Raw genomic sequence first — 25,382 nt, 5'->3', positions numbered from 1 at the left:
GGAGAAAAGAGAGACAGACAGTGGTCTTAACCAATCATAGAACGCCCTTCTGCGGGGCGGAGCCCTGGTGGGGGCGCGGCCCCGAGGCCGGAACCAGCGCTGTGCGTTCCCGTTCCCTTAGCGTTGCTTCCGGTGCCGCCGCCGCCGCCCGCGGGATGTAGCGGCCGGTGAGGGACGGGTGGGGGAGCGGGGCGTCCGCTGTGTCCAGCCCCCCGGGGAGAGCCCTTCCGCCGGCCCCCTCGGCCCCGGTAACTCTGTGCTTCTTCCCCCTCCAGCGCGGCGGCAGAAGGACGCGGAGGGACCTTCACCGGCTGTCTCGGAGCCGCACGCACCCGCCGCCCCGATGGCGTCCCGCAAGGCCCCTGCCGGGGCGGGCAGCGGGCTTGTGGCCGCCAGCCGAGACCGGGATCGGGAGCGGGAACGGGCGCACCTGGAGCTCGCCGAGCTGGGGCCGCTCCTTGAAGAGAAGGGGGACCAGGGACCCACCGGCGCGGCCAGCGTGAGCCCCTCCGAGACCCCTGGGCGGGAGGGATCCAGAGCCTGACTCAGTCTCCCCGCTCAGTCTTCGCGGATTGTCCCGGGAGTCTGCCCGTTATCCCATTAATAGCTAGAGGAGTACGGTTCTGTATTGTTCCTCGGGCCGGTCTGTGTTCCGAGCCGGCCTAAACTCTGCTCCTGCCCAGCAGGCATGGAGCGGGATAGTCCTTCACAGGGATGGCACCGGGATCGCTGTGTCTGTACCGGGTGTTTCCAGTGCCCCAGCATTTCCACAGGGCCGGGAATCACCTTCCCAAACCCCTTCCCGGCTGAGGAGAGCGGGAGCTGTGCCAGGACCCAGAGCGTTTCTGAGCCTCTGCTCGGGTGGGCTGGCTCGGGTGTCCTGGCTGGGCCAAGCGGCCGTTCCAGCGTTGGTTGTAGGGATGAAAATCCCTGGTGCTAATCCCACTTTTCGACAGGATAAATCTGGGATAAGCATGCTCAGGATGGGTCAAGCAGCAGCATGTTGCATAAACGAGGGTGAGCAGTGGGTCTTGCCCGTCGCGTCAGAGGGATGAAGCCCCAGGTGCTCTCAGAAGGGCAGGGGTGATTCCTCTCCTGGGGGCTGGAGCAATTCCCTCCTGGCTCTTCTCGCTGCAGGCCGAGGACCCACCATGCCCAGTGGCCCGCGAGGAGGAGGAGGAGGTGGTACGGGTGCTGACCCTGCCTCTGCAGGCTCACCATGCCATGGAGAAGATGGAAGAGTTCGTGTACAAGGTACCAGAGCCTTTGGCGATCCCCTAGTCTTGATTTTGGAGCAGATTCCCCAATTCCCGGGTTTGGGGTGACAGGATGTGTCCATGTAAAGCTCCACATGGCTGCAGCTGGCTCCAGCTCTGCTAGGCTGCTCCCAGCAGCATCCCCAGGAACGGTGTGGGAAGGGGATGGCTTGGATGGGGGTTGGCCCAGCCATGGAGGATGAGAACCTGGGAGCAATTCAGATGTTCCCACGGGCCTGGGCGGGGCCCAGGAGTCCAAGTGCCGGCCGGGGTGTCACCTTGTGCCCGCAGTCACTGTGGCTTCTGCGCAAGAAGCTCCTGTGCAAGAATTCCCTGATCAAATAGGAATTCCCACCACAGGGACCAGTCTGTGGGTGTGGAAGGGTTAAAGCTAAGGGTATTAATCACCCCTGACTTCCTGGGGGGTCCTTGTGGGAACTGAGATGGGGGTAAAATCACTCCTTGGGGCAACTGAGAATCACTCCCTGGGAAGTTATGGAGAGCAAAGGGCAGGATGTGGGTGAACAGCTTACAGGGTCCCACAGGGCACCTGATGTCGAAGAAGCCAAACTTCCTCTCCCTGAGGAGCATCCCAGGGCTGGGCTGTTCCCCCTGGATTTGAGGCTCTGGGCTGCCCTGATCCCCCTGGTGTGTTGCAGGTGTGGGAAGGACGCTGGCGTGTGATCCCATACGACGTCCTGCCCGACTGGCTCAAGGACAACGATTACCTCCTGCATGGACACCGGCCCCCCATGCCCTCCTTCCGCGCCTGCTTCCGGAGCATTTTCCGGATACACACCGAGACAGGCAACATCTGGACACACCTGCTGGGTGATTGTGGGGAAGGGGGAGCCCCGGGGCTGGAGGTACTCAGACCCTGCAGTAGGGTCAGAACGGGCTTGGTGACGGGTCCTCTCCATGCCCAGGGCTCCGTGTGCAGGTCCTGTGCATGCACAAGGATCAGACATGGAGTGCCTGGAGCCCCTTGGGAGAGAGGCACCAGGGCTGGGCTCAGCCACTGCAGGAGTAGGACAAGGAGATGTGTCCTGGGCAACACAGGGGAGCCTCAGGATGTTCCTCTGAAATATTTGAGTCCAGAGGAGGCCACAGAGATGGTCTGAGGGCTGGAGCTCTTCTGCTCTGGAGCTGGGCTGGAAATGCTGGGAATACTTTTCCTGGAGAAGAGAAAGCTCCAGGGATCCCTCAGAGCCCCTTCCAGTAGCTAAAAGGGCTCAAGGAGAGCTGGAGAAGGACTTTGGACAAGGGCCTGGAGTCACAGGACAAGGGAGAATGGCTTCCCACTGCCAGAGGGCAGGGTTAAATGGGAGAGTGGAAGAAATTCTTCCCTATGAAAGTGATGAGGCCCTGGCCCAGGTTTCCCAGAGAAGCTGTGGCTGCCCCATGCCTGGAGGTGTCCACAGCCAGGTTGGATGTGGCTTGGAGAAATCTGGATAGTGAAAGGTGTCCCTGCCCATGGCAGGGGGTAGAATGTGGTGAGCTTTAAGGTCCCTTCCCACTTAAACCATTCTGTGATTCCATGACACTGTGAAACAGCAGCTCAGCAGCTCTTTGCCCTGTGCCTGCCCTTTCCCTTGACCCCAGCCCTTTTTGTTTGCACTAACAAAGGCCTCAGCCAAGGACCCACTGTGGGTTACTGAGCACCCCTGGGATACATCCAGGGCCTCCAGGAGCATGGCCAGGGCTGTTCTTACCCTGGCTCTGCTGAAATCCCCCACTGTCCCCCTTACTTTCCTCTCCATGTGTTCCTGCAGGGTTTGTTCTGTTCCTCTGCCTGGGGATCCTGACCATGCTGCGGCCCAACATGTACTTTATGGCTCCTCTCCAAGAAAAAGTGGTGTTCGGGATGTTCTTCCTGGGAGCAGTGCTGTGCCTCAGCTTCTCCTGGCTTTTCCACACTGTCTACTGTCACTCAGAGAAGGTCTCACGGACTTTTTCAAAGTGAGTCAGCATGTGGTTGTGTGGTCTGCTGGGAGGTGTTGGCTTTTTGCAGGACTTCCTCTTGGAAAGGACTGTGTTCCCAAATGTTTTATCCCTGGAGGAAGGGACAATCCAGCATGGAACTGAGGGGAGCCATAACAGGGTTCTGGAGGGTTCTGCCTGAGCACCTTAAACGTGCCAGGTCAGGGGCCTCAGGTGCATGATAAAGATCCTGAGACCCTGCAGCTCCCAAGGGAACAGGATCCTGGCTCCCAAGGGAATGGCCTCTGTGTTCCCAAGGGAACAGGCTCTATGCCCCTTTCAGTAGTGAATTGAGGAGGGGTCTTGCTCTCACTGGGCAGCTGGGGGCCACGGCCAGTTTGGCAGGTTCCAGTTTATTGGATGCTTTTAAAAATTTCTGTTTTGGATCTAGTTTGGACTGAAGCCAAATGGAAAGAACAAACACAAACAGGATTCTGAGCAGAGTGGGAAGGCTGGTCAGTGGTTTGTGCCTGTTCCTGGGCTGCTCCCAGGGTCAAGCTCCCATCAGCCTTCATAGTGAGGCTCTCAAGTGACATTCTGCTCCCATATGGCTGTTAAAGGCATTCATTTGGGTGCTGCTTGCTGGGAATCCTGCCCATCCTCTTTGCACAACCGCCAGAGATCCCATGGGACCCTGTGTCCAGAACAAAACCAACAGGAATGCCCTTGTGTTCCTGGGAAGGCAATGGGGGCAGTTCAGCAGCTATGTTTCTGTGGTGTGATGAGTAGAGAATCACAGATATATGTGCACAGGGATTTGTTCCCAGTGGTCTGAGCTCCAGCCTCCTCCTGTCCTTCCCCAGCATTCCCACTGTGCCCAGGCCCTTTCTCCTGTTGCACCTGCCCTGATGGGACCCCAGCACACCTCTCCTGCCCAGTGACTCCACTCAGGTGCAGGCTGGAGAGTTCCCATACATGGAGGGGGTGGATTTTGGGACTCACCTGTGGCTCTCTGTCATTGCACCCTGCCTGCAGGTTGGATTATTCAGGAATTGCACTGCTGATCATGGGGAGCTTCGTCCCGTGGCTCTACTACTCCTTCTACTGCTCCCCACAGCCAAGACTCATCTACCTCTCCATCGTCTGTGTCTTGGGTATCTCTGCCATCATTGTGGCACAGTGGGACCGATTTGCTACCCCCAAGCACAGGCAGACCAGAGCAGGTAGGAGCTCCCTCCTCCTCTGAGTCTTAGGAGGCACTTTGGGCAGATCCCATTTGAGAGAAGCTCTGGGCACCTGCAGGATTCATTCTCCTTGAGCAGCACAGCACTTCAGGGAGTGGCCTCCTGCCTTCTCTTGCTGTGCTGGGGATTCATTTCCTGAGCAGAGCCTGAGGTTTGGAGTTTAAAAATAGCTTTGGGCAGGCTGGGGCTGTGCCTTTTCTGCCTTCTCTGGGAAGCATTTTAGCAGCAGGAACCTGCAGCTGGGGTGTATGAGGAAGGCATTCCTGAGCTCTTCCCTGCTGGGGACAAGCTGGCTGGTCCCTGCCTACCTAGGGGTGGAGTGGGGGGCTGCCTCTAGCCCCACACCCCAGTTTACTCCAATTTTAATGGCAGGTCCCATCAGCCTTGCTGAGCACCAGGAGATGCCTCCCTCCCCAGCTCCCAGGAGTTCTGAAGCAAATGTATCTCAGAACACTGTCCTGGCTACATGAGTGAGGAAAGACCATACTGAGACAGTTGTCACCTGAGAGCCCTGAGATGAGGGCAGGGGACAGGCAGGACTCACGTTCCCATGGCTCCTCCCCACTGTATCTTGTGCCCCCAGCATGAGCAGGATCCAGCCAAGTGCCACCCAGAGCCTCTCCAGGCCAGTGCCACTTGTTCTCTGCCAACTCATCAGAGGCCAGAGTTGAACATTTCGGCTGCTGCTGAGCTCCTTCCTCAGGAGCTGCAAGAAATTACTTTATTGGAAGGGGTGGCTGTGTTCCTGCTGCAATCCAAAAGGCTGGCACCTTCCAAAATGTCCATTCCTGTAGCCAGGAGCGGGAGCTGCTACAGCCCCACATAAGAAACACTGGGCAGGTTCTACCCAGTGAGCACAGGGGCAGTTTTTCTTGGGATGTGGAGCTGTGGGTCCCTCATTTTGTGAAGGATAAATGCCATGAGGATTGGAGAAGTTTAAGTGTTTGGACGACGCTTTCAGGTACCGAGTGAGATTGTTTGGGGGTCTCCAGTGCAGGGCCAAGAGTGTGACACAATGATCCTTATGGGTCCTTTCCAGCTTGAGATATTTTATGAATTCAGTGAAGAAAAGCTGCTTCCCTAGCACAGGATGAGGGATCAAGGGGAGTTTGTGGGAGGAGCGGCTCCCACTCCACATTTGAGCTCTTTTCCCTGACCTCCTCTCTGGGCCGCAGGCGTGTTCCTGGGGCTGGGACTGAGCGGGGTTGTGCCCACCATGCACTTCACCATTGCCGAGGGCTTTGTGAAGGCCACCACGGTGGGGCAGATGGGCTGGTTCTTCCTCATGGCTGTGATGTACATCACTGGCGCTGGGCTCTACGCTGCCCGCATTCCTGAGCGCTTCTTCCCGGGCAAGTTCGACATCTGGGTGAGTGTGGGAGTGAACAGGTTGTCTGGGGGCAGCTCTGGGGTCAGGGGAGGGGGCATTGAGGGCTGGAGGCTGGGGGTGTCCGGCTGTGCCTCAGCACATGCTGGCAGGCAGACCTCGAACAGGTTCTGCATGTGGGCAGGGCAGGGCAAAGTACAGGGTGGAAATCACTGCTGGGTGCAACAGAGCGGGGAGCAGAGCACAGAGGACAGTCCTGGAGCAGCAAGGAGGAAAAGGAAGAGGAGGTGTTGACAATGTTGCTGTCCCCTTCGGTGTGGTCTAAAGGCTTTTTTTTGTTTCCCTGCAGTTCCAGTCTCATCAGATCTTCCACGTGCTGGTAGTGGCTGCAGCCTTTGTCCACTTCTATGGGGTGTCCAACCTGCAGGAATTTCGCTACGGCCTGGAAGGGGGGTGCACAGATGACTCTCTCCTCTGAGAGCGCCTGGTTTTAGTACAAGCTTCCTAAGTGCTTTTTAAACTCTTGTCTTTGCTAAAATCAAAGGAAGACTCAAAACCATTTGGGGTTGTTGGTTTGTTGTTTTTTTTTTTAAAGAAACAAAATAAGAAATTGATAAATCCTTTAGCAAAGTTGTTGACCAAATCCTCACTCCCTTCCCCATGCACTGGCTGGGGCTGCAGGGGGGCTCCCAACTCCTCCAGACAAGTGTTTTAGCTGCACCGGGATCACCTGCTGCTCTGACAGCATGAGGAACAGCTCCCTGCTCCCACCCAGCCGAGCACATCCCGCTCCTCACGCACCAGGAGTTCTGCATATCCCCCGCAGCAGTGCCTGGCTGGGGCAGCCCCAGGCATGGGCACACACTCATGTAATTTAAAGTTTTAATTGTCCTTTTTGTTTTGTTATGTTTTCCTTGACAAAGTAATGTAAACATAAAAGAAAGAATATTTAATATTTAATACTAAGCTTTAAGACAATGCGCTGCCACCGCAGTCCTTGGCTCCCTCACTGTTGGGAGGAGGGAGGAAGGACAGTGTTGTAGGGAATGTAGAGCTGCTGTAGCTGATTGAAATAAAAAGGTCAATAGTTCAGTGTCACTGCTGTGTCTGTGTCCATTTTTGATGTGGGGGAGAGAAGGCTCCAGGCACCCCAGGAGCAGGGCAGGAGTGCCCTGGGGCAGTGGGATCTCTCCAGCTGCAGTGGACTCTGGACTGAGCTGGAATAAAACAGGAAACTGGGGTGTTGTGGTGATGACAGGGCAGGAAACATGGCCCTGGTTGGTGACAGCTCCAGGACTGTGACTTCCCTTGGGGCTCAGTAGGGCAGGAGAGGTGTCACAGCCTGTCTAGAGTGGGGGCAGTGTGGGACTATGCCCCAGCTGGAGGCTTCTCCTGGTGCACAGGGGACAGTGATTATCAGGGGGTTTGGAGGGGCAGAGGTCAGCACAGTAAAGCCCAGCTCGGGCAGCTGAAGGCCATTGCCTGACCCAGGGGTGAAGGAGTGTAGGCAGAGAAACTACTGCCTCTGTGCCACCTGTCCCTGCCGTGCCCCAGAGGTGAGGGTGTCCTTTTGCTCTGCTGTTTGGATGTGGCCCAGCTTTGGAAATCCCCCAGGCTTCTGTATACTGTATCAGGAACTGCCAGCAAGCAATGGCGTCAATGAGTTAATTAACGAGTTACAACAGAAAACCTCACTGGATGTGATTTTGTAACTGCTGGCAAGAGGGAAGGGGCTTCCAGAGCTGGAATTTAAGGACAAAACCACAGAGCAGATGTGGTAACTCTGCTCAGACCAAGATCTGAGATGAAAAACAGGAGGCTGGGCTGGCAGCAGGTGCAATGCTTCCCCCTCCAGCCCCATAACCTAAATCCAACAGGGAAGAAGCTACATTCTAGCTGTGTTCACTGCAGGTGCAACATCCCAGAGGAGACTCCAAGACTTTCACTCCAGTCTGTGTCAAAAGGATGACAAGACTCCATTTGGTCCTTGTCTCAAACCTCCTTGTATTCTACCAGACAAGTGTAACATTACAGCAATGGAATATATCAGGAATAAATAGATTTTCTTTTCTAAAAGTTCTCCTGAGCAGTTTGACATTGAGAAATGCTGCAGGTCCTCCTGGCACAGTGTGTAAGGGACAACCACTGGTGTAAGTACAAACCCCCTCCACATCCTCCAGGTGGGACCACTCAGGAACAGGGAAGGGAGAGAAAGAGGAGGAGGAGGAGGAGGAAGAAGAAGAGGAGGACGAGGAGGTGGTCGGGGACCATCATTGATACTGTCGATAGTCGCTGAACGGGGGTGGCTGGAGCTGGGATGGATCCTCTGACAATTGTGGGCCTGGAGGAGGGACAGGGGAAAAGGCAAATAAATACAAAAATGCAGGAGATTCTTCCTATTAACAGAATTCACAGCTGGTTTGTTTATATAAATCCCTCTTAAAATGAATCATAAACCCTGGAATTGTTTGGGTTTCATAAAAAGTTTCAAAAGTTGCATAGAATCAAAGACTAGTTGGGCTTGGAAAAGACCTTAAAGCTTATCCATTTCTACCCCCTGCCATGTCCCCATGGCAGGGACACCTTCCACTAGCCCAGGTTGCTCCAAGCCATGTCCAACCTGGCCTTGGACACTTCCAGGGATGGGGCAGCCACAGCTTCTCTGGAAAACCTGAGCCAGGGCCTCACCACCATCACAGGGAAGAATTTCTTCCCAAGATCCCATCTCACTCTGCCTTCTGGCAGTGGGTAGCCATTCCCCCTTGTCCTGCCCCTCCATGACCTTGTCCAAAACCCCTCTTCAGCTCTCTTTTAGGAAACGTACGCTGTTCAAGCTGCTCCAAAGACACACCACTTCTCTCCAAGTTTCATAGAAGAATCACGGAGTTGTGGAACAATTTGGGTTGTCAAAGCTCGTGGGTGAGTCCACCAGGGGAGGGATAATGTTAGATCTATTGTTTGTAAATAGAGATGGGTTGGTGGGAGATGTGGTGGTTGGAGGCTTCTTGGGGCACAGTGATCATGAAATTATAAAATTTTCAATATTTGGTGAATTCAAGAGGAACATTAATAAGACTTTACATTGGACTTTCGGAGGGCAGACTTTGGCCTATTCAGGAGACTTATTCAGAGAGTTTCTTGGGAAGTAGTCCTTAAAAATAAAGGAGTTCAGGAAGGGTGGGCATGCTTCAAAATGGAGATCTTCAGGGCACAGGAACAGACTGTCCCTGTGTGTCAGAAGATGAATTGACGAGACAAATGTCCAGCCTGGATGGGCAAGGAGGTTTTGGAGAAACTCAGGAATAAAAAAAGAATGTATTATCTTTGGAAGGAGGATCCGGTTTCTCAGGTAGTATTTAAGGGGGCTGCTAGAGTATGTAGAAGAAAAAATTTGGGACGCTAAAGCTCAGTTTTAACTTAAAATAGCAACTTTTGTAAAGGATAACAAAAAATGTTTTTATAAATATATTAATAGTAAAAGGAAGAGTAAGACCAACCTTTGTTCTTTATTAGATGCAGAAGGGAACTTTGTTACTGCAGATGAGGAGAAGGCAGAGGTGCTTAACACCTTTTTTGCCTCAGTTTTTAGTGAGAAAATGATTTGCCTTCAGGATAACTGTCCTCTTGGCTTGCTTGATGATATCAGGAAGCAGAATGGTCCCCCCATTATCCAAGAGGAGGCAGTCAGAGAACTGCTGAGCCACTTGGATATTCATAAATCCATAGGACCAGATGGGATCCACCCCAGGGTGATGAGGGAGCTGGCAGATGAGCTTGCAAAGCCGCTCTCCATCATTTACCAACAGTCCTGGCTCACTGGTGAGGTTTTAGATAACTGGAAGCTGGCCAATGTGACACCCATTCATAAAAAGGGTGGGAAGGAGGATCCTGGCAATTATAGGCCCGTTAGCCTGACCTCTCTACCAGGTAAGGTTATGGAACAGTTTATACTGAGTGCTATCACACAGCACCTACAGGATGGCCAGGGTATCAGACCCAGCCAGCAGGGGTTTAGGAGGGGTAGGTCACGTTTGACCAACCTGATCTCCTTTTATGACCAGGTGAACCGACTGCTGGATGCAGGAAAGGCTGTTGATGTTGTGTACCTGGACTTCAGCAAGGCCTTTGTCACTGTCTCCCACAGCACACTCCTGGAAAAGCTGCAGCCCACGGCTGGGACAGGAGCACTCTGTGCTGGGTTCAGAACTGGCTGGATGGCCGGCTGGTGGTGAGCAGTGCTGCATCCAGCTGGGGACAGTCACCAGGGGTGTCCCTCAGGGCTCTGTGCTGGGCCAGTTCTGTTCAGTATCTTTATTGATGACATGGATGAGGGAATTGAGTGTTTCATTAGTAAATCTGCGGACGACACTAAGGTAGGATCATGTGTCCATCTGTTGGAAGGTAGGAGGGCTCTGCAGGGAGACCTGAACGGTTGAATGGATGGGCTGAGTCTAACAGGATGAAATTTAATTAAAGTCCAAGTGCCAAATCCTGCACTTTGGCCACAATAACCCCCTGCACTGCTATAGGCTGGGGACAGTGCCCAGGCAGAAAGGGACCTGGGGGTGCTGGTCAACAGGCGGCTGAACGTGAGCCAGCAGTGTGCCCTGGTGGCCAAGAATGGCATCCTGGCCTGCATTAGGAGTTGTGTGACCAGCAGGAGCAGGGAGGTCATTCTTCCCCTGTACTTGGCACTGGTGAGCATTTGGCACCCTGAGTGCTGTGTCCAGTTCTGGCCCCTCAGTTTGGGAAGGATGTTGAGACGCTTGAGTGCGTCCAGAGGAGGCAATGAGGCCGGTGAGGGGCTTGGAATACAAACACTGTGAGAAACGACTGAGGGAGCTGGGGTTGTTTAGCCTGAAGAAAAGGAGACTCAGATGTGACCTTATTACTCCCTACAACTTCCTGAAAGGTGGCTGTAGTCAGGTGGGGGTCGGTCTTTTTCACCAGGCAGCAACTGACAGAACCAGAGGACACAGTCTCAAGCTGCATCAGGGGAAATAAAGTTTTTTACAGAAAGGGTGATAAAGTTCTGGAATGGCGTGCCTGAGGAGGTGGCGGAAGAAAAGACTGGATGTGGCACTTAGTGCCATGGTTTAGTTGAGGTGTTGGGGCTGGGACGGACTCAATAATCTTTAAGGTATCTTCCAACCTGGTCATTCTGTGAATTCTGTAACCTTAAAGCTCATCTTGCTCCACCCTCTGCAGGGACACCTTGCACTAGACAGAAGTTTCTAACAGGGAAATGGACCAGAGGAGGAAGAGGAAAACCTTTCCAGTCATCTAAAGGAGCTGGAAACTTGCACATTAGTGACTTTGAGGTGACCTTGGCTCCTCTGGAAAGGTTTAACCACAGTGACTTGCCCGACAATAAAGCAACCAGTGAAATGGAACAAGTGTGGAGTCAGCTTCCTGATCCACTGCCTGCTGCTGGAGGGAGCAACACAGCTGCAGTGGGACAATACAGAGAGAGAACTAATTGTCATGGACAGATGATACACTTTCTCCAAGGCAGATTAATTTTCAAGCATCTTTATAAAACAGAAATTGTCATAGTTTAGGCTGGATGAAGAATATTGGTGAACAAACCCAGGAGAAGATTCACATGGAATTCACCTGCTACTCATCCAACACTAGTGGTTTGTGTTCTTCCCAAAATAAGGTGGAGCATTTCTCCTATGAGGAAAGGCTGGAAGAGCTGGCAATGTTAAACCTGGAGAGCAGAAGGCTTAGAGCCCCTTCCAGTGCCTAAAGGGGTTCCAAAAGAGCTAGAGAGGGACTTCGGAAAAGGGCCTGGAATCACAGAACAAGGGAGAATGGCTTCCCACTGCCAGAGGGTAGGGATAGATGGGATATTGGAACAGAATTCTTCCCTGTGGAAGTGATGAAGCCCTGGCCCAGGCTGCCCAGAGAAGTTGTGGCTGCCCCATCCCTGCAGTGTCCAAGCCCTGGAGACAGCCCACACAGACCCTGACCTGCCAGAACTAGCCCACTTTTGCACAATTTGCTGCCTGCCATTACCTCAAACCATTGTCTCACCCCTGAGTAAAACCCTTCTGCCACCATGTGCATGGCAGAAGCCAGGGACAGCAGGGACATCCCTGCTCTCAGCCATGTCACCTCCAGTCTCCCAGCGAGAAGCAGCTGGTGATAATCTCATGTCATCAGCACCTGCAACTCCTCCTTGGCTTTCCACAGCCTCAGGAGCTGGCAGGGCAGTGCAGATTCACTCTAGGATAATATGACTGCCAGGGGCACATCAGCAAAGCAAATCCTTGTGACACATCATCTGCTGGCTCCTTACCATTTGGGAATTGTGTGGAGGCAAATCTTGTCAGCAGAATTCCAGCTCCTTCGATTAGGGCCAGGAGAATTCCTCCCATGGCAGCAGATCCGACCATGGCAACAGGGCCATCTGGAAATGAAAAGCACAAACCAACACTTAATTTCTTTGCTACATGTTAGAATCCATTGAATCCCAGGATGGTTTGGGCTGGAAGAGACCCTGAAGATCATTTCGTTTCACCACCTGCCATGGGGAGGGACACCTTCCACTATCCCAGGTTGCTTCAAGCCCCATCCAACCCGGCCTTAGACACTTCTAGGAATGGGACAGCCACAGCTGCTCTGGGTAACTTGTGTCAGGGCCTCACCAGCCTCTTCGTGCCTTAATCTCTCCTAAAGCAGACTCAGAGCAGTAATTTTGTGTCCATTAAGCTGCATTAAAGGATAATTGCTGGGCAACTTCCCCCGCCCTCTCTTCAAGGAACACCGGGAACATTTGGGAGCCTGATTATTACTTTCCTAAGCACAAGAGAAAAGTTTCAGATTGTTTTTCGGCATCTGAGACAGCAAATTCCAATTTGGGTGTCACAGACTGTTGCTTTGCTATAACAATGAGAACTGTACATTTAGAGAATAGGAGATTTTCAACTGATATCCCCAGTTTCTTACTTCTTGCAGCTAAAATGGCTCCAGTCAGGGCTCCACTCGTGATGGAATTCCAGGGATCTTCCTTCCCTCTCATTCTGACCATACTGCAGTCAATCATGGAGAAGAGACCTCCCCAGACAGCAAAGCTCCCTGTTCCAAATCAAACCAAAGCCACTTTGGAGAGAGCAGAGAAGCCAGTTGTGCTGCACAACAGATGCTGTGGTGTTACTGTACTCTGTTTCAGACATGAAGTAAATTCAAACTCATAAAGAGCCAAATACAGGTTAAAATCAATACAGGGAAATTTCCAACTTCACATGTCATCATCCCCCTCTCCCCCCATTTTATATATCATCTCACTAATCTACACTTAACTACAGAAAAATTATCAAACTGTGATTATAATGGAACTTTCATCCTAATGAAGTCAGATTAGCTAAGGGAACTTTCAGATTTATCCCTTTTTAACATACTTCCTTACCGACAATGATGCAGAGTCATGTCACACCTCAAACCTCACCCAACCCTGCTCCTGTGGCCTCAGGAGCTCAGCATCCTACAGCACATGCATAGACACCCCTAAGTTCTATTTTTTCATCCAAGCTGGATCACTTCTTGTAATGTGTTAGTTTTATCTTAACCCCCTCCACACCATGAAGAGGCTCCAGGGAGCTCTGCTTTTTAAGATATGACCAGTTATTACCGCTGGCTTATCACTCCAGGAACATAGACTGTTTCCTCCCCAACCAAACTCATTTTGGATATATCAGAACTGTATTTACCTGCTGCTTGGGACAACAAACCTGCTGAGACTCAGCGCAGGTGTCGGTGAATGAATAAAGGCACCATGTTACATTCCCAAACTCTGTTATCTAACAACAGTCAATTCTGTGCAACAAAACCCCAAAATTCATTACCTCCCAGTTGTGGAGCTCTGGTTTTAATAGCCGTCAAACTGCCCCGCAGCCGGTGGTTTACACCCTAAAATAAGAGAATTCAGTTAAAATAGAACAGTGAAATCTTACAGCCAAGCTGAGCCTATATTGCAAAAACCTGCCACAGGCCCAACACATTTCTGAGCCCCCTCAGCAGCTGTAAGGAGCTGAGACAAAGTGCATTTTACACCTATTTCACTATTTATCACTCCCATACAATATTCCTGTCAGGTACAGATGGAAATTACAGTCACCAGGCAGGAAACAATTTGGGTTCACAGTCTGAGTGGGACTGACGGAGGCATTACAGTAACATTTTAGCAGGATAAGCAGTGATTTTTCACATGCATAATTTTTTCTTCCTATCTGCTGGGCAATGCCCACTAGCTATCCTGTGTTTAGTCATTCCTGCAGGTGCAATTGTAGGTGTCTTTGTAGTCAAGAGAAGCAAAGTCATGCTGAGCCTTCCACAGTCCAATACTCAACATGTCACTCAGGACCCCACAGAACAATTACACATTCTCCCACACTTTAACACAGTTTAAAGAATATCCACCAAGTTTATTTTTGTTACAATCACTCAGAAGTGGGGATAGATATATTTAGCAAGTCTTAAGCAAAATTAAGACTCTAATTAAGCATGTAGTCCTTTGCAAGTGAACTGTCTGAAGGATCTGACTAGTTTGGAAACAGTTATTTATTAAACCCACCTCAAACCAACAGCTTATTGACAGAGTAACATCAAGAACACCTTATCTATGAAGTCAGAGAAATTTTAAAACTAATGTTCAAGAAGCAATTGAATCTTAATTTATCAATGTCTCTGCAATGTGTTTATAGCCATAATTTTGCAGCAGATATCCCAAAATAGAAAATCGACTTGTATCACCAAAACTTCACTTCCATGTTTACTCACTCCTGCATTGAAACCAAATCTGAGCATTAAAAAATAGAGTTAATAAAAATGGCAATGATTAAAAAGAGATTAATGAAAAAAATATATACCCTTTAATATAAATCTGAAGGAGAAAAAGATTCTTTCTTTGAGTTGTTCCATGTTTTAAAAGAAAGGGAAAGGCTAGGAGAGGAAGGAGAGCCTAGGCTTCATGTCCCTCCATTCAGACAGAACTACAGGCAGATGGATCTTTCCTGCTGCACTTCCCCTCCTGAGGGAAATGTTCATCAGTGAGGGAGGAACAAGCGACCAGTGTCCCACTGCAGCCACCAGAGCAAACAGGGAAGCAGCAATTTTATCCCAAAAGATGAACCCCCACAGATCTTGAGCCAGGACAGATTCTCATGGTCTGGATTAACAATGTAGAGGTCTTTAATCAGCCCTGCTCCCTGCACAGGATTCTCCTTCCCCTTCACTGCCACACTCCCTGGGGAAGGACAGTGGAGGCAAGACTGCAGTCAATGCATCTTCAGAGGATTTTACTCACCACTGGGGAATTTCGGAAGCCTTTGATAGCCTGGAAAATGCCCCCTCCTATGGCTCCCATGGTGAAGGCCCCTCCACAGTCATCCACTATCCTCCAGGGACTGGAAAGAAAAATAGGGATGAAAATATTAAATCCCATCATGTTAAATCATGTAAGTGAGTGGGATAGATCCAGCACTTCAGCACTGGTATAACTGGGGTGAAGATTGAACCTGATGGCTATATCATCTCACATCCAGCTAACTGAGCAGGCAGCAACAAAAAAATCAAGAATATTACAGCAAAACAGACTCAACCTTTGCCAGTGTCTCCCGGCCCACTTCCCCAGAGTGGGAAGTACCAAATATACAGAAATGCCTGAACTCTTCACACAAGGCAGAGAGACATACTTCCATCATGGAAAACTCCTGCAGAATTCCAGCTCTGCCCTACACTATTTACATAGTGTAAATAGCTTTAAATTCCCTGATCTCATTCTTCTCTTGACCTACAAAGAATTGAGGTGCAGCTCCCAGTTGGCACAAAACACTTTTTCTTGAATCACTCATCCTTTTCATTAGTTCTGCTTATTTAAGTGAGACTTCAAAGTCAACTTTGCTGAGCTGGAAAGGTTTTTCCTGATGCATCCTGGATCTTTGAAGTCCATTCAAACAAAAGAGAGATCCCCTCAGAAGTATAGCACCCACAATTCCTACTCCAACACCACAGAGCATCCAGGAAAACCTTGCATAGAAGCACCTTCCTGCAGCATAGGCTGTCAGTACCTGCCAAGGGACCCTTAATTATGGGTTCAGAACCTCTGCCAAAAACTGGAGCCTTGCAACCCTAAACCAAACTCCTGAATTAGTTGAGTTTTAAGATGCTATTAACTTCTGTTGTCACTGTGGGTAATTTCAGAGCACAGAATAACAAAGTTGTTTGGTTTCTTTCATCTTGTATCTAGATCTTCCAGCCAAGCACTCACGTGATTTAACTCCTACACTGTCAATCATCAGAAAATGCAAAAACCAGCCTACAACAGCATGCAGGTCACAAATCTGAGCACCATGGCAAGCTCAGTGTTTCTGTCAGGCAGGAGCATCAATGAGCACTTCCAATTTCACTCATAATGTCATGTTTCTGTTCCTGAGGATCCCCTACAGCTTCCAGCTCCTGCACATGAGGACATCAACCCTGACCTGCCACTTCCCCACCTTACAGATCTCCTCTAGTGAGGGATGACAAACCCCCCTCACTGTGCTGCAGGCTTTGCCACAAGGCGTTTCTTCCTGAAGAAAGTATCTCTAATTTTCAGTCCCTCCCCCTGAGTGTTCTCCCAGGCTCCTCATGTTCACAACCTACTTCCAAACCTCTTCCTCCGCAGCCAGCCCTGCCCCTGCAAAGAGAACTCCAGCATGTCACACTCAATGCTGGCTTTGCTTTTGCACCTTGGATCGCTGGGTTGTTCCCAAGGCATCAGAACCCCACCCAAGTGTCACCACTGAGTGTCCCCAGTGACAGCTACATCCAGGTCCCAAACCCACGTGGCCTCAGGAAGCAGGGGGGTGTATTTTATCCTTCATCACCTCCTGTTTGTCTGCCATGCTTGCATATGGTCTCATCTTATCTCATTCAACCCCCTAACTGCATTCAATAATTCAACAGTTTATTTTCCTTCCACTTTTTCCTGCAGGAAAAAACCTTTTCCCAGGAAAAGGTTCCAGGCACACTCTTGTCCAAGATGCCAAGATGAAAAGCAGCTCACATAGTTTTTCTCGGGGATTTTTGTTGTTTTATTCTTACATCTCCTGTGCAGATTTTTATCTCCTCTGCTATGAATAAAACACCCCAACCCTCTTCCTTTGTTAACTCTCTGAGAATGATCTCATTAAAAGGCTTTTTGGAAATCTAAATGGCTTATGTAAAGTGGGCTTCCCTTATCCACAAAGTTAAGAAATTCCAATATACAAATCATGGCTGCTTTTTTCTTGAAGCCTTGTTAATGAGATGCCAGTCATGGAATGCTTCCCTCTTTAACCTCATTAACTGTTACCTTCAGGGTTCCTAATTTTCCTTTTAACTACTCTCGAAACTTTTCTGAGCACCTTTTAAATGAGAGAACATCTTTGATCCCAGCATAGCCAGCATGTGTCAGCTCTCCAAACTCCCTCAGAGCTGATGGAAAATGCCCCCAGCCCTGGCACTGCCTGATCTCATAAAGAATTGGAGAAGAAAAGAGATTATTCCATTGTTAATCTGGCACTTATCTACAAGCATAACATTACTGTTAATTGCTTCCCTGACTCGGAGGGGAGCCCAGGCTATAGGGAAATGACGTGGGGATAAAGTTTCTGCTCCTGATGGCATCAGTAATTTCTCAAAGATGAGGAGAGCTGAGGGCAAGACTTCACTTTTCCCAGGGCTACGGGACAGCCACACACCAGCTCTGGCTGCCTGGGAGAGGGGTGAGTCCTCCCTCCAAGCCCCATGGCATCCTGCAGCTCTCCTGAAGGTTGGAAAACCACTGGAATCAGAGGCCACCACACTTTAAATGAATAAAGGGGCCTTTTCTCTGTGCCAATGGTTTTTAGGGAACCAGCCTGACTGTAGGATAGCAGCTGCCAGGGGCTGGATAACAGGAGGACCACAGGGTGACCAGCAGCCAAGGGGACAGAACAATGGGGGACACCAACAGCCCCACATGGCTTGGCAGCAAAACATCCCAGCTGCACAGCATTAAGGACACAGCTTCATGCTGTGCCTGGGGAGGGTCAGGAGGATATCACGAGGAATTTCTCAACAGAAAGTACTGTCAGGCATTGGAAGGAACTGCCCAGGGAGATGGTGGAATCCCCATCCCTGGAGGTGTTCAAGGAATGACTGGACATGGCACTCAGTGCTCTGGTCTGGTTGACAAGGTGGGGTCACAGATTGACAATGGGTCACAGGTTGGACTTGATGGTCTGAGAGGTCTTTTCCAATCTAAGTAATTCTGGGATTACCTGGAGCCCACAGCAATCTATTAATAAATAGTATTTACTTTGCTCACGTCCCAGATGTTACACTTTAAAAAGGCAGGGGTGATGTTTATAGACAAACTTAATACCTGTCAGCAGAGCAATCTGCAAAGTTTGGGAAAAGCTTCATGAACAGTCACAGGTCTCTGTCTGCAAAGGTGAGCAGAATCTCAGACTGGTTTGGGCTGGAAGAGACCTTGAAGCTCATCCTATTCCTTCCCCTGCCATGGCAAGGACATCTTCCAACATTCCAGGTTGCTCCAAGCCCCAGTGTCCAACCTGGCCTTGGGCACTGCCAGGGATAGGCCAGCCACAGCTTCTCTGGGCAACCTGGGCCAAAGCCTCATGACACAGGGAAGAATTTTTTCCCCACTATCCCATCTAATCTTGCCCTCTGGCAGTGGGAAGCCATTCCCCTCTGTCCTGCCTGTGACTCCAGGCCCTTGTCCCAAGTCCCTCTCCATGATGAGAAACTCTGCCCATGATTCAGTAACCCTGCACCTGAGCTTGCACTTAATCCTTTTACTACTACACCTACAACCCTTGACTTGCAACCAGTGTGGCTGTGTAGGTCTACAAAGACAGTGCTGAACTGTGACAGTGCTGAACCGTGGCAGGATTCAGACATTGCCAGCTTGGCATGGAGGGGGCCAGGCCAGGCTTATGGAAGTGGAGAGAGAGAAGGGCAGGGCCATGCAAGGTGTGAGGGGAGCCTGGGGTGGGAGGGAGGCAAGGATGAGGGAGAACTTGGGGGTTGAGGGGAGGTTGAAGATGAATTAAGAGTGAGAGAAGGCTGAGGTGGGGTGTGGGGGAGGCTGAGAGTGAGATAGGCTGTAGATGAAAGGACGGCTGAGATGGGAGGCTGAAGATGGTAGCACTGAGAATCGGGGAGGATTGGAGGGGCTGTACATCGCGGGGAGACAAGAGGCGAGCAGAGAATGAGGGACGATTGAGAATGGATAATCTGAGATGAGATGTGGAGCAGAGGGGGAGGGGGGAAGCCTGTCGGGGATGAGGAAGTGACCGAGAATGTGAGCAGCTGAGGATAAGGGGGAATTGAGGACAGGGAAGCCGATGATGGGGGGCTGAGAATGAGGAGGTACTAAGGATAAGGGAAGGCTGGAAGGGAAGCTGAGGATGAGGGACCGAGGCAAGGTTGTAAGAGGTTGCTAAAGGACCGAACGTGGGACCATCGGTGCAGCGCCCGCCGCCCCTGGAGGCGCATGAGCAGGTCGCAGGGCCCTGCCGGCTCCTCGCCACTCCGGGAGGCCGCGCGAGGCTCGGTAGCGGAGGGGTTTGGCTGCCCAGGCTCCGAACGGGCCCCGCGGAGCGGCCTCCGCCGCCGCCCTCAGGGGGCCCCACCAAGGTCAACCCCGCCCCCCCGACGGGGAGCGGCCCCGGGGCGCGTCCGCACCGCTCCCCCGCCCCTTCCCGGCGCTCGCAGATCCCGATCCCGATCCCGATCCCGATCCCGATCCCGATCCCGATCCCGATCCCGATCCCCTCACCAGGGCTCGCGAGCGTACTCCTCCATCTTGTCCCGGCCCCGCCACCTCCCCGCACGCGATTGGCTGCGGCGGCCCCGCGCCGGCCAATGGCAGCGGAGGGCGGGACGAGGCGCGGAGTAGGGAGGTATCTGCGAGTGCGCCATGCCCTGGCCCCGCCCCCGGCGCTGATTGACAGGCGCGGTGACGGTGCGGATGTTGCCCAGGCGTGAGGGGAGAAATCTCGGAGCGAGGGATGCGTTGGATGAGATGGACCTTAAATTCCATCCAGTGCCACGCCCCGCTATGGGCAATGACACTTTCTGCTATTCCAGGGCGCTTCAAGCTCCGGCCATCCTGACCTTGGACATTTCCAGGCATGGGGCAGCCACAGCTTCTCTGGGCTATGTGGGCCAGGGTCTCACCATCCTCACAGGGAGAGGAATTCCTTCCCAATACCCCATCTAACCCTTTGTCAGTGGGAAGCTCTTTGTCCTGTCACTCCAGGCCTTTGTCCAAAGTCTCTCTCCAGCTCTTTTAAAAACAGTACCTGTGCAAGTTGCTCCAAGGACAAACCACTCTGCTCCAAATTTAATGGAATCATGGAGTAGTTTGGGTTTGAAGGGACCTTAAATCTCATCCCATTCCACCCCCTACCATGGGCAGGGACATCTTCCACTAGACCAGGTTGCTCCAGGCCTGTCCAACCTGGCCTAGAACATCAGGGTCCAAGCCCATGTCATTCCTGATGCTGCTGGGCTGACCTCACATGTCCCAGGGGATATTCTCTTGGTCCTGCGTGTAGCTGGGAGCTGGGACTTGACACCCCTATCACCAGGTCAGTTTCCTGGGCAGGCAGAGGTGGAATCCAGAGAACAGTGTCTGTGCCGGCAGAAAATTCCCAGGCAGCTTGCAAAGCTCTCGGCACAAGGTGAGGGTGTTCCCTCTTGTCCCATCACTTGTTCCCTGGAACCAGAGCTCTACCCCCACCTGGCTCCACCCTCCTGTCAGGGCTCTGTGGAGCCAGAGGAGGTCCCCCCTCAGCCTCCTTTTCTGGTCTGGAGCCTTGCCCAACCCAGTGGTTTGCAGCCAATCTAAGTTGTAAATTGCTTATTCTTTTTCACACTGAATTTAACAGTACACACTCTGCTCTCCTGTAAGGGCAGGAAATCATTCGGTAGCAAAAACTGAATGCAAAACAGGTTGTTCTCCAGTGACTTAATTGTTTTAATAAATAATGGTCTGAAGCACCATGAAGGAGCTAGAATGCTCCACCTGCTGTGTTGGGTTTTGATGCTTTAAAAGACTCCTACTGTTTCACGAACAGGTGTGTTTGGCCTTATTTAAGGTGGGGGAGTAGAGGTCATGCAATTTTGGAAATTCCTGGGAATCTCCAGGTATTGTGGTATTGTGGTTTCTGCTTTGGCCAAGAAGGGGAGATAGGAAAAGTAGGAAACATTGCCTCTCTCAGCCACTGGAGCAACTCTCCCTACTCCTGTGTCCTCTGGCACTGCTGTGACTTCATCCCACTGTGCAGGGCAGTGGTGGGGCAACACCTCCAATCCTGACATCAGTTCTGGGCCCCTCAGTTCAGGAAGGACATTGAGGGGCTGGAGCGTGTTCAGGGAAGAGAACAGAGCTGGGGAAGGGGCTGGAGCATCAGGAGCAGCTGAGGGAGCTGGGGGGCTCAGCCTGGAGAAAAGGAGGCTCAGGGAGGACCTGCTGTCTCTGCACAACTCCCTGACAGGAGAGGAGAGCTGGGACGGAGTGGGGAGGAAGGGAGGTGTCAGGCATCAGGCTTTGCTGCCAGGGGACAAGGGACAGGTCAAGAGGAAACAGCCTTAAGCTGGGCCAGGGGAGGGTCAGTTTGGATACTGGGGAAAATTTCTTCCTGGAAAGGTTGGTCAGGCACTGGCACAGCAGCCCAGGACAGTGGTGTAATCACCATCTTGGAGGGATTTAAAAAACATATGGATGTGGCACTTGGGGACATGGTCTTGTCATGGCCTTGGCAGTGCTGGGGAAACTTACAGGGCTTTTCCAAATTCAACAATTCTATTATGTTGTGACTGATCTGACCCTTCTCAAGGTGGCAATCCTTTGCTGTAGCCTTTATTCTTTCCCCTAATAAATGGTAGATTAATTAAATCAGGCCGAATGGGGATTCTGGTCCCACCTTTCACAAGCTGTAGGAGAGTTGGTGAAACATGGTGAGTCCATGAGGTGCAGGAGCTTCTGCATCACCCAAGGGACCTGGTGCCGCTCTCGGTTAGTCTCATGGAAGATATCCAAGGGTTTTCTGGGATTTCTGAGTTTCCCCACAGCCAGGATTTGGTTAGTTTCCCAAAATATATTGCCTTCTCCACTCTTGCTGTCATGTAAGCATGTATCTGGAGAAGAGGTTTTTGGATAAAGATGCATTGGGTTTGGGAGAGAAGTGGTTTCTCTCACTGGCCACAAGACACCCACTGCCTGTTGTGGCCAGGTGGGGAAATGGCACTCTTCAGTGAACACCTTAGAAAATGATAAAAAGGTCATTTTTCAACCTCTCCTTCTGCAGGCTCTGAAGAAAAGAGAAAGAAAACAGACTAGAGAAATCCATTCAAAGTCCAGTTGTCCTTTATCAGCTAATAGGGAAGAATAAAGGAAGATGGATGGTCCCAGGTGACGATGAGAGAGATGGGGGCACAGAAAGCTCTCTCAGCTCTGTTGGAGATTGTAAATATGCCTGGAAAAGCTGCTTAATATGACTCTGTCTCTGTCCCTCCTCTCTAATGGCTCATTGTAATGCTTCAAATCCAGTGTTTTGGAAATAATCATTAGTGTCCTCAAGGTGTGGTTTGCTATGGAGATGGGACCCCAATAAATCCAGGACTAATGTATTCAGAGCTGACAACAGCTCCTGTGTGCCAAGCCACACAGCATCCCAGTGCTCTGAACCACACAAGGCCTGGACTATTTCTCTGATGAGGAGAGACTGCAGGAGCTGGCCCTGGTGAGTCCAGAGAACACTGAGAGGGGATCCCATCAATCCAGACAAATATCTCCAAGGGGTGTCAGAGAATAGTGCCAGACTCTTTTCAGTGGTGCCCAGTGACAGGATGAGAAGCAATGGCCATAAACTAAACCCCAAGAAGTTCCGCCTCAACATGAGGAAGAACTTCTTTGTGTGGAGGAGGGCAGAGCACTGGGACAGCTGCCCAGGGAGAGTGTGAAGTCTCCTCTGGAGATACTCCAAACCCACCTGGAAGTGTTCCTGTGTCACCAGGTGACCCTGCCTGGGCAAGGGGGCCAGACTGGATGATCTCCAGAGGTCCCTTCCAACCCCAACAATTCTGGGGTTCTGGGATTCTGTACATCACTATTCCGCACTGTGGTGGCTGGAACCAGCTTCGGAGCATGGCCCAAGGGTCCGCAAACACATCCCCAGTCCCAGTTGTTGGTAGCCCATGAAGGACCAGTCAGTGAAGACATATCCAGAACTTCTCTAATTCTTGGCTGAAAACACAATTATTTTTTTCTGCTGTTTTCTTTCTATAGCCCCAAGAACTTTGTGGAATATGGTCTAACAGAACTGTGCCAATATCCCATTTAAAAAGGACTGTGTGACAGCCAACATAAATCTCAGTGAGACTATCCACTCTGAACCATGCCAAGTTTGGGGTGACCCCTGCTTCTCTCCCTGATTTTCTGCTAATGTAGGAATATTTCCCCACAAAATATGCTCTGTGCTACCTCTGCCCAGCTCTGCAGTGCAGGGGAAGAGTGTGCAGCAGTTGTGGATAGGAGATCAAGAAAGGATGGGTGATACTTCAGGAGAAACTTGGAATCTCCCAGGCCACATTCATAGCTTCTTAGGGAATTTGGTGTGCAGTACCTCTCATCACAAGAATCAAGGCTCAGGAATGACAAAATAGAGACTTTATCAAGGTGTTGATAGTGATTATACTCTGTTGAAAACCAATTTACAACATGGGAAAGTTTGCAACAATTTATGACGAAGGAAAGGCAGACAGAGAAAATTCCAGATTTCCCTTTTAAGTAGAAGGATTCTTTCTCTGGCTTAGCATTGCAGATTGTCCCTGGGGCTGTCTACATGTCCTGTCCCTGGAGCCAGGGGTGGCACACCTGGGAATGCTTGGATTGTTCCAAGAAGAGGCCGACACAAAGGTGTGATTTCTCACTACCTTTTTGTTGTGTGCTTTCCATTTGGGAAATTAGCTTCCAGTTTGTTGCTCACCTCTTATAAGTGCTTGATGACTGAGCACAACAATACCATAGAAATACTGGAGGGTTGGACATTTCTAGAATAGCACAATGGACTTGTATAGGTTGGAAAAGCCTTCTAAGATGATCAAGTCCAACTATTGCCCCAGGACTACCACTAACCCAGTAAATTCCTCCAAGGGATGGGGACTCCACCACTGCACTGGGCAGCTGTGCCAGGACTGAGCAATCCTTTCAGGGAAGAAATTTCCTCAATATCCAACCTAAACCTCTGCTGGTGCAACTTGAGGCCATTTCCTTTTGTCCTGTCTCTTGTTCCCTGGCAGAAGAGCCTGACACCCACCTTGGTCCACCCTCCTGTCAGTTAATTTCTTCCACCCCCAGACTCTGCAACTCAAATTTCCCTTCCAAAACACACAGTGTCAAAACATTTCCAGGCTTCTCTCCTGAAAAGGGACCAGATAGGACCTTAGAGAGATTCAGGCCTGTATTAAGGTGTAACAAACAAGACACTCATTTGGCTTCTTCAGGCAAAGATGGCACCAAATGGACACCAAAGACTAAATTCACTGTGGTTTCTGTTGCCCTCAGCACTGTCACAGCTGTAGCAGCATTGGGGAAGGAGAGTTAAAGAAGATGGAAAGGAACTTTTCATCAGGAACTGGAGGGACAGAGCAAGGAGGAATGGCTTCCCACTGCCAGAGGGCAGGGTTACATGGGATACTGGGAAGAACCTGTTCCCTGCGAGAGTGGTACAGGTTACCCAGAGAAGCTGTGGCTGCCCCTGGATCCCTGGAAGTGTCCAAGGTCAGGCTGGATGGGGCTTGGAGCAACCTGGGATAGTGGAAGGTGTCCCTGCCTATAGTAGGGGCTGGAACACGGTGAGCTTTAAGGTCCTTTCCAACCCAAACCATTCCGTGATTTTGTGTCTGAGGCCAGCTGGGGAAGAGAATGGCTGTGTCCCTCCTAGTGCAAGCAAGCACCAAGACCCCCTGGTTGCAGGATCAGGGAAACAGAAGTGAGGGAGATGGAATTCACCACAGCAACGTTTAGGTTTGTGCACTTGGAAACTAAAACAAACAATTTCTTCTACAATCTGGAAAAAAATCTCGGCATGTGAATCAGTGCTGGTGAATCATAGGAAGAATATAAGCAGGACTTGGGCACTGCAGCGCTGGAGATAAAGGAAATTCTGGAATGCACCAAGAATGTACGTTTCCTGTCAGGATGGGAAATGTCTAGTTTGTCACTAGGAGACTCACCTGGAGCACCCGGTGCCTGTGTGCAGGGTAGGATCTGGCCAGGAAGACAGGCGGAGGAAGTGATTACACTGAGGAAAATCCTAGGGGAGCTTGTTTTGTCAAAAACACCAAAGGGCTCCTTGCTTGGATAAGCAGAGAGAGGCCTGGGAGCAGGCAGTAAATATTAGGAGGATTGTAAAGGATGAAGAAAACCAGGATGAAGCTGGCAGGATAACAAATGGGTACAAAATGCTGGACATGGGGTAAAGCTGCCTGTAAACTTGGAGAGAAAAGCCTGTATCCTGTCCCTGTGGGAGAACTCCCATGTGCCAGTTAAGCTTCTGTACGGATTAGGGAAATGGAAAGTTGGTGCTGCCA

The 25,382-nt window shown here is 50.9% G+C and overlaps 2 protein-coding genes across 3 annotated transcripts; one reads left to right on the top strand and one right to left on the bottom strand.

The window, feature by feature from the left end:
• The first annotated feature begins 61 nt into the window (after positions 1–61).
• Positions 62–6,845, top strand: ADIPOR1 (adiponectin receptor 1). Of its 2 annotated transcripts, XM_053963825.1 has the most exons (8): positions 62–167; positions 276–499; positions 1,138–1,254; positions 1,916–2,087; positions 3,029–3,215; positions 4,212–4,399; positions 5,596–5,789; positions 6,097–6,845. In XM_053963825.1, exons 2-8 carry the CDS (start codon positions 344–346, stop codon positions 6,223–6,225), a joined length of 1,143 nt encoding a protein of 380 aa, XP_053819800.1. In that variant the 5' UTR covers positions 62–167; positions 276–343; the 3' UTR covers positions 6,226–6,845. The 2 variants fall into 2 exon arrangements, with proteins under 2 accessions (XP_053819800.1, XP_053819801.1); XM_053963826.1 differs by lacking the exon at positions 5,596–5,789.
• Positions 6,676–19,668, bottom strand: TIMM17A (translocase of inner mitochondrial membrane 17A). The gene is made up of 6 exons (XM_053963827.1): positions 19,561–19,668; positions 15,058–15,157; positions 13,598–13,661; positions 12,702–12,830; positions 12,052–12,162; positions 6,676–8,088 (listed from the first exon to the last, which is right to left on the bottom strand). The coding sequence occupies exons 1-6, from the start codon at positions 19,584–19,586 to the stop codon at positions 8,018–8,020; spliced, it is 501 nt and encodes a 166-aa protein (XP_053819802.1). The 5' UTR covers positions 19,587–19,668; the 3' UTR covers positions 6,676–8,017.
• Between the last annotated feature and the right edge of the window lie 5,714 nt (positions 19,669–25,382).

The sequence above is a fragment of the Vidua chalybeata genome, chromosome 24 (genome assembly GCF_026979565.1).
Source record: "Vidua chalybeata isolate OUT-0048 chromosome 24, bVidCha1 merged haplotype, whole genome shotgun sequence".
In the NCBI taxonomy this organism is placed as follows: Eukaryota; Metazoa; Chordata; class Aves; order Passeriformes; family Viduidae; genus Vidua; species Vidua chalybeata.
The sequence above is the reverse complement of the archived record's forward strand: the minus strand, read 5'-3'. Positions and strand labels throughout refer to the sequence as shown.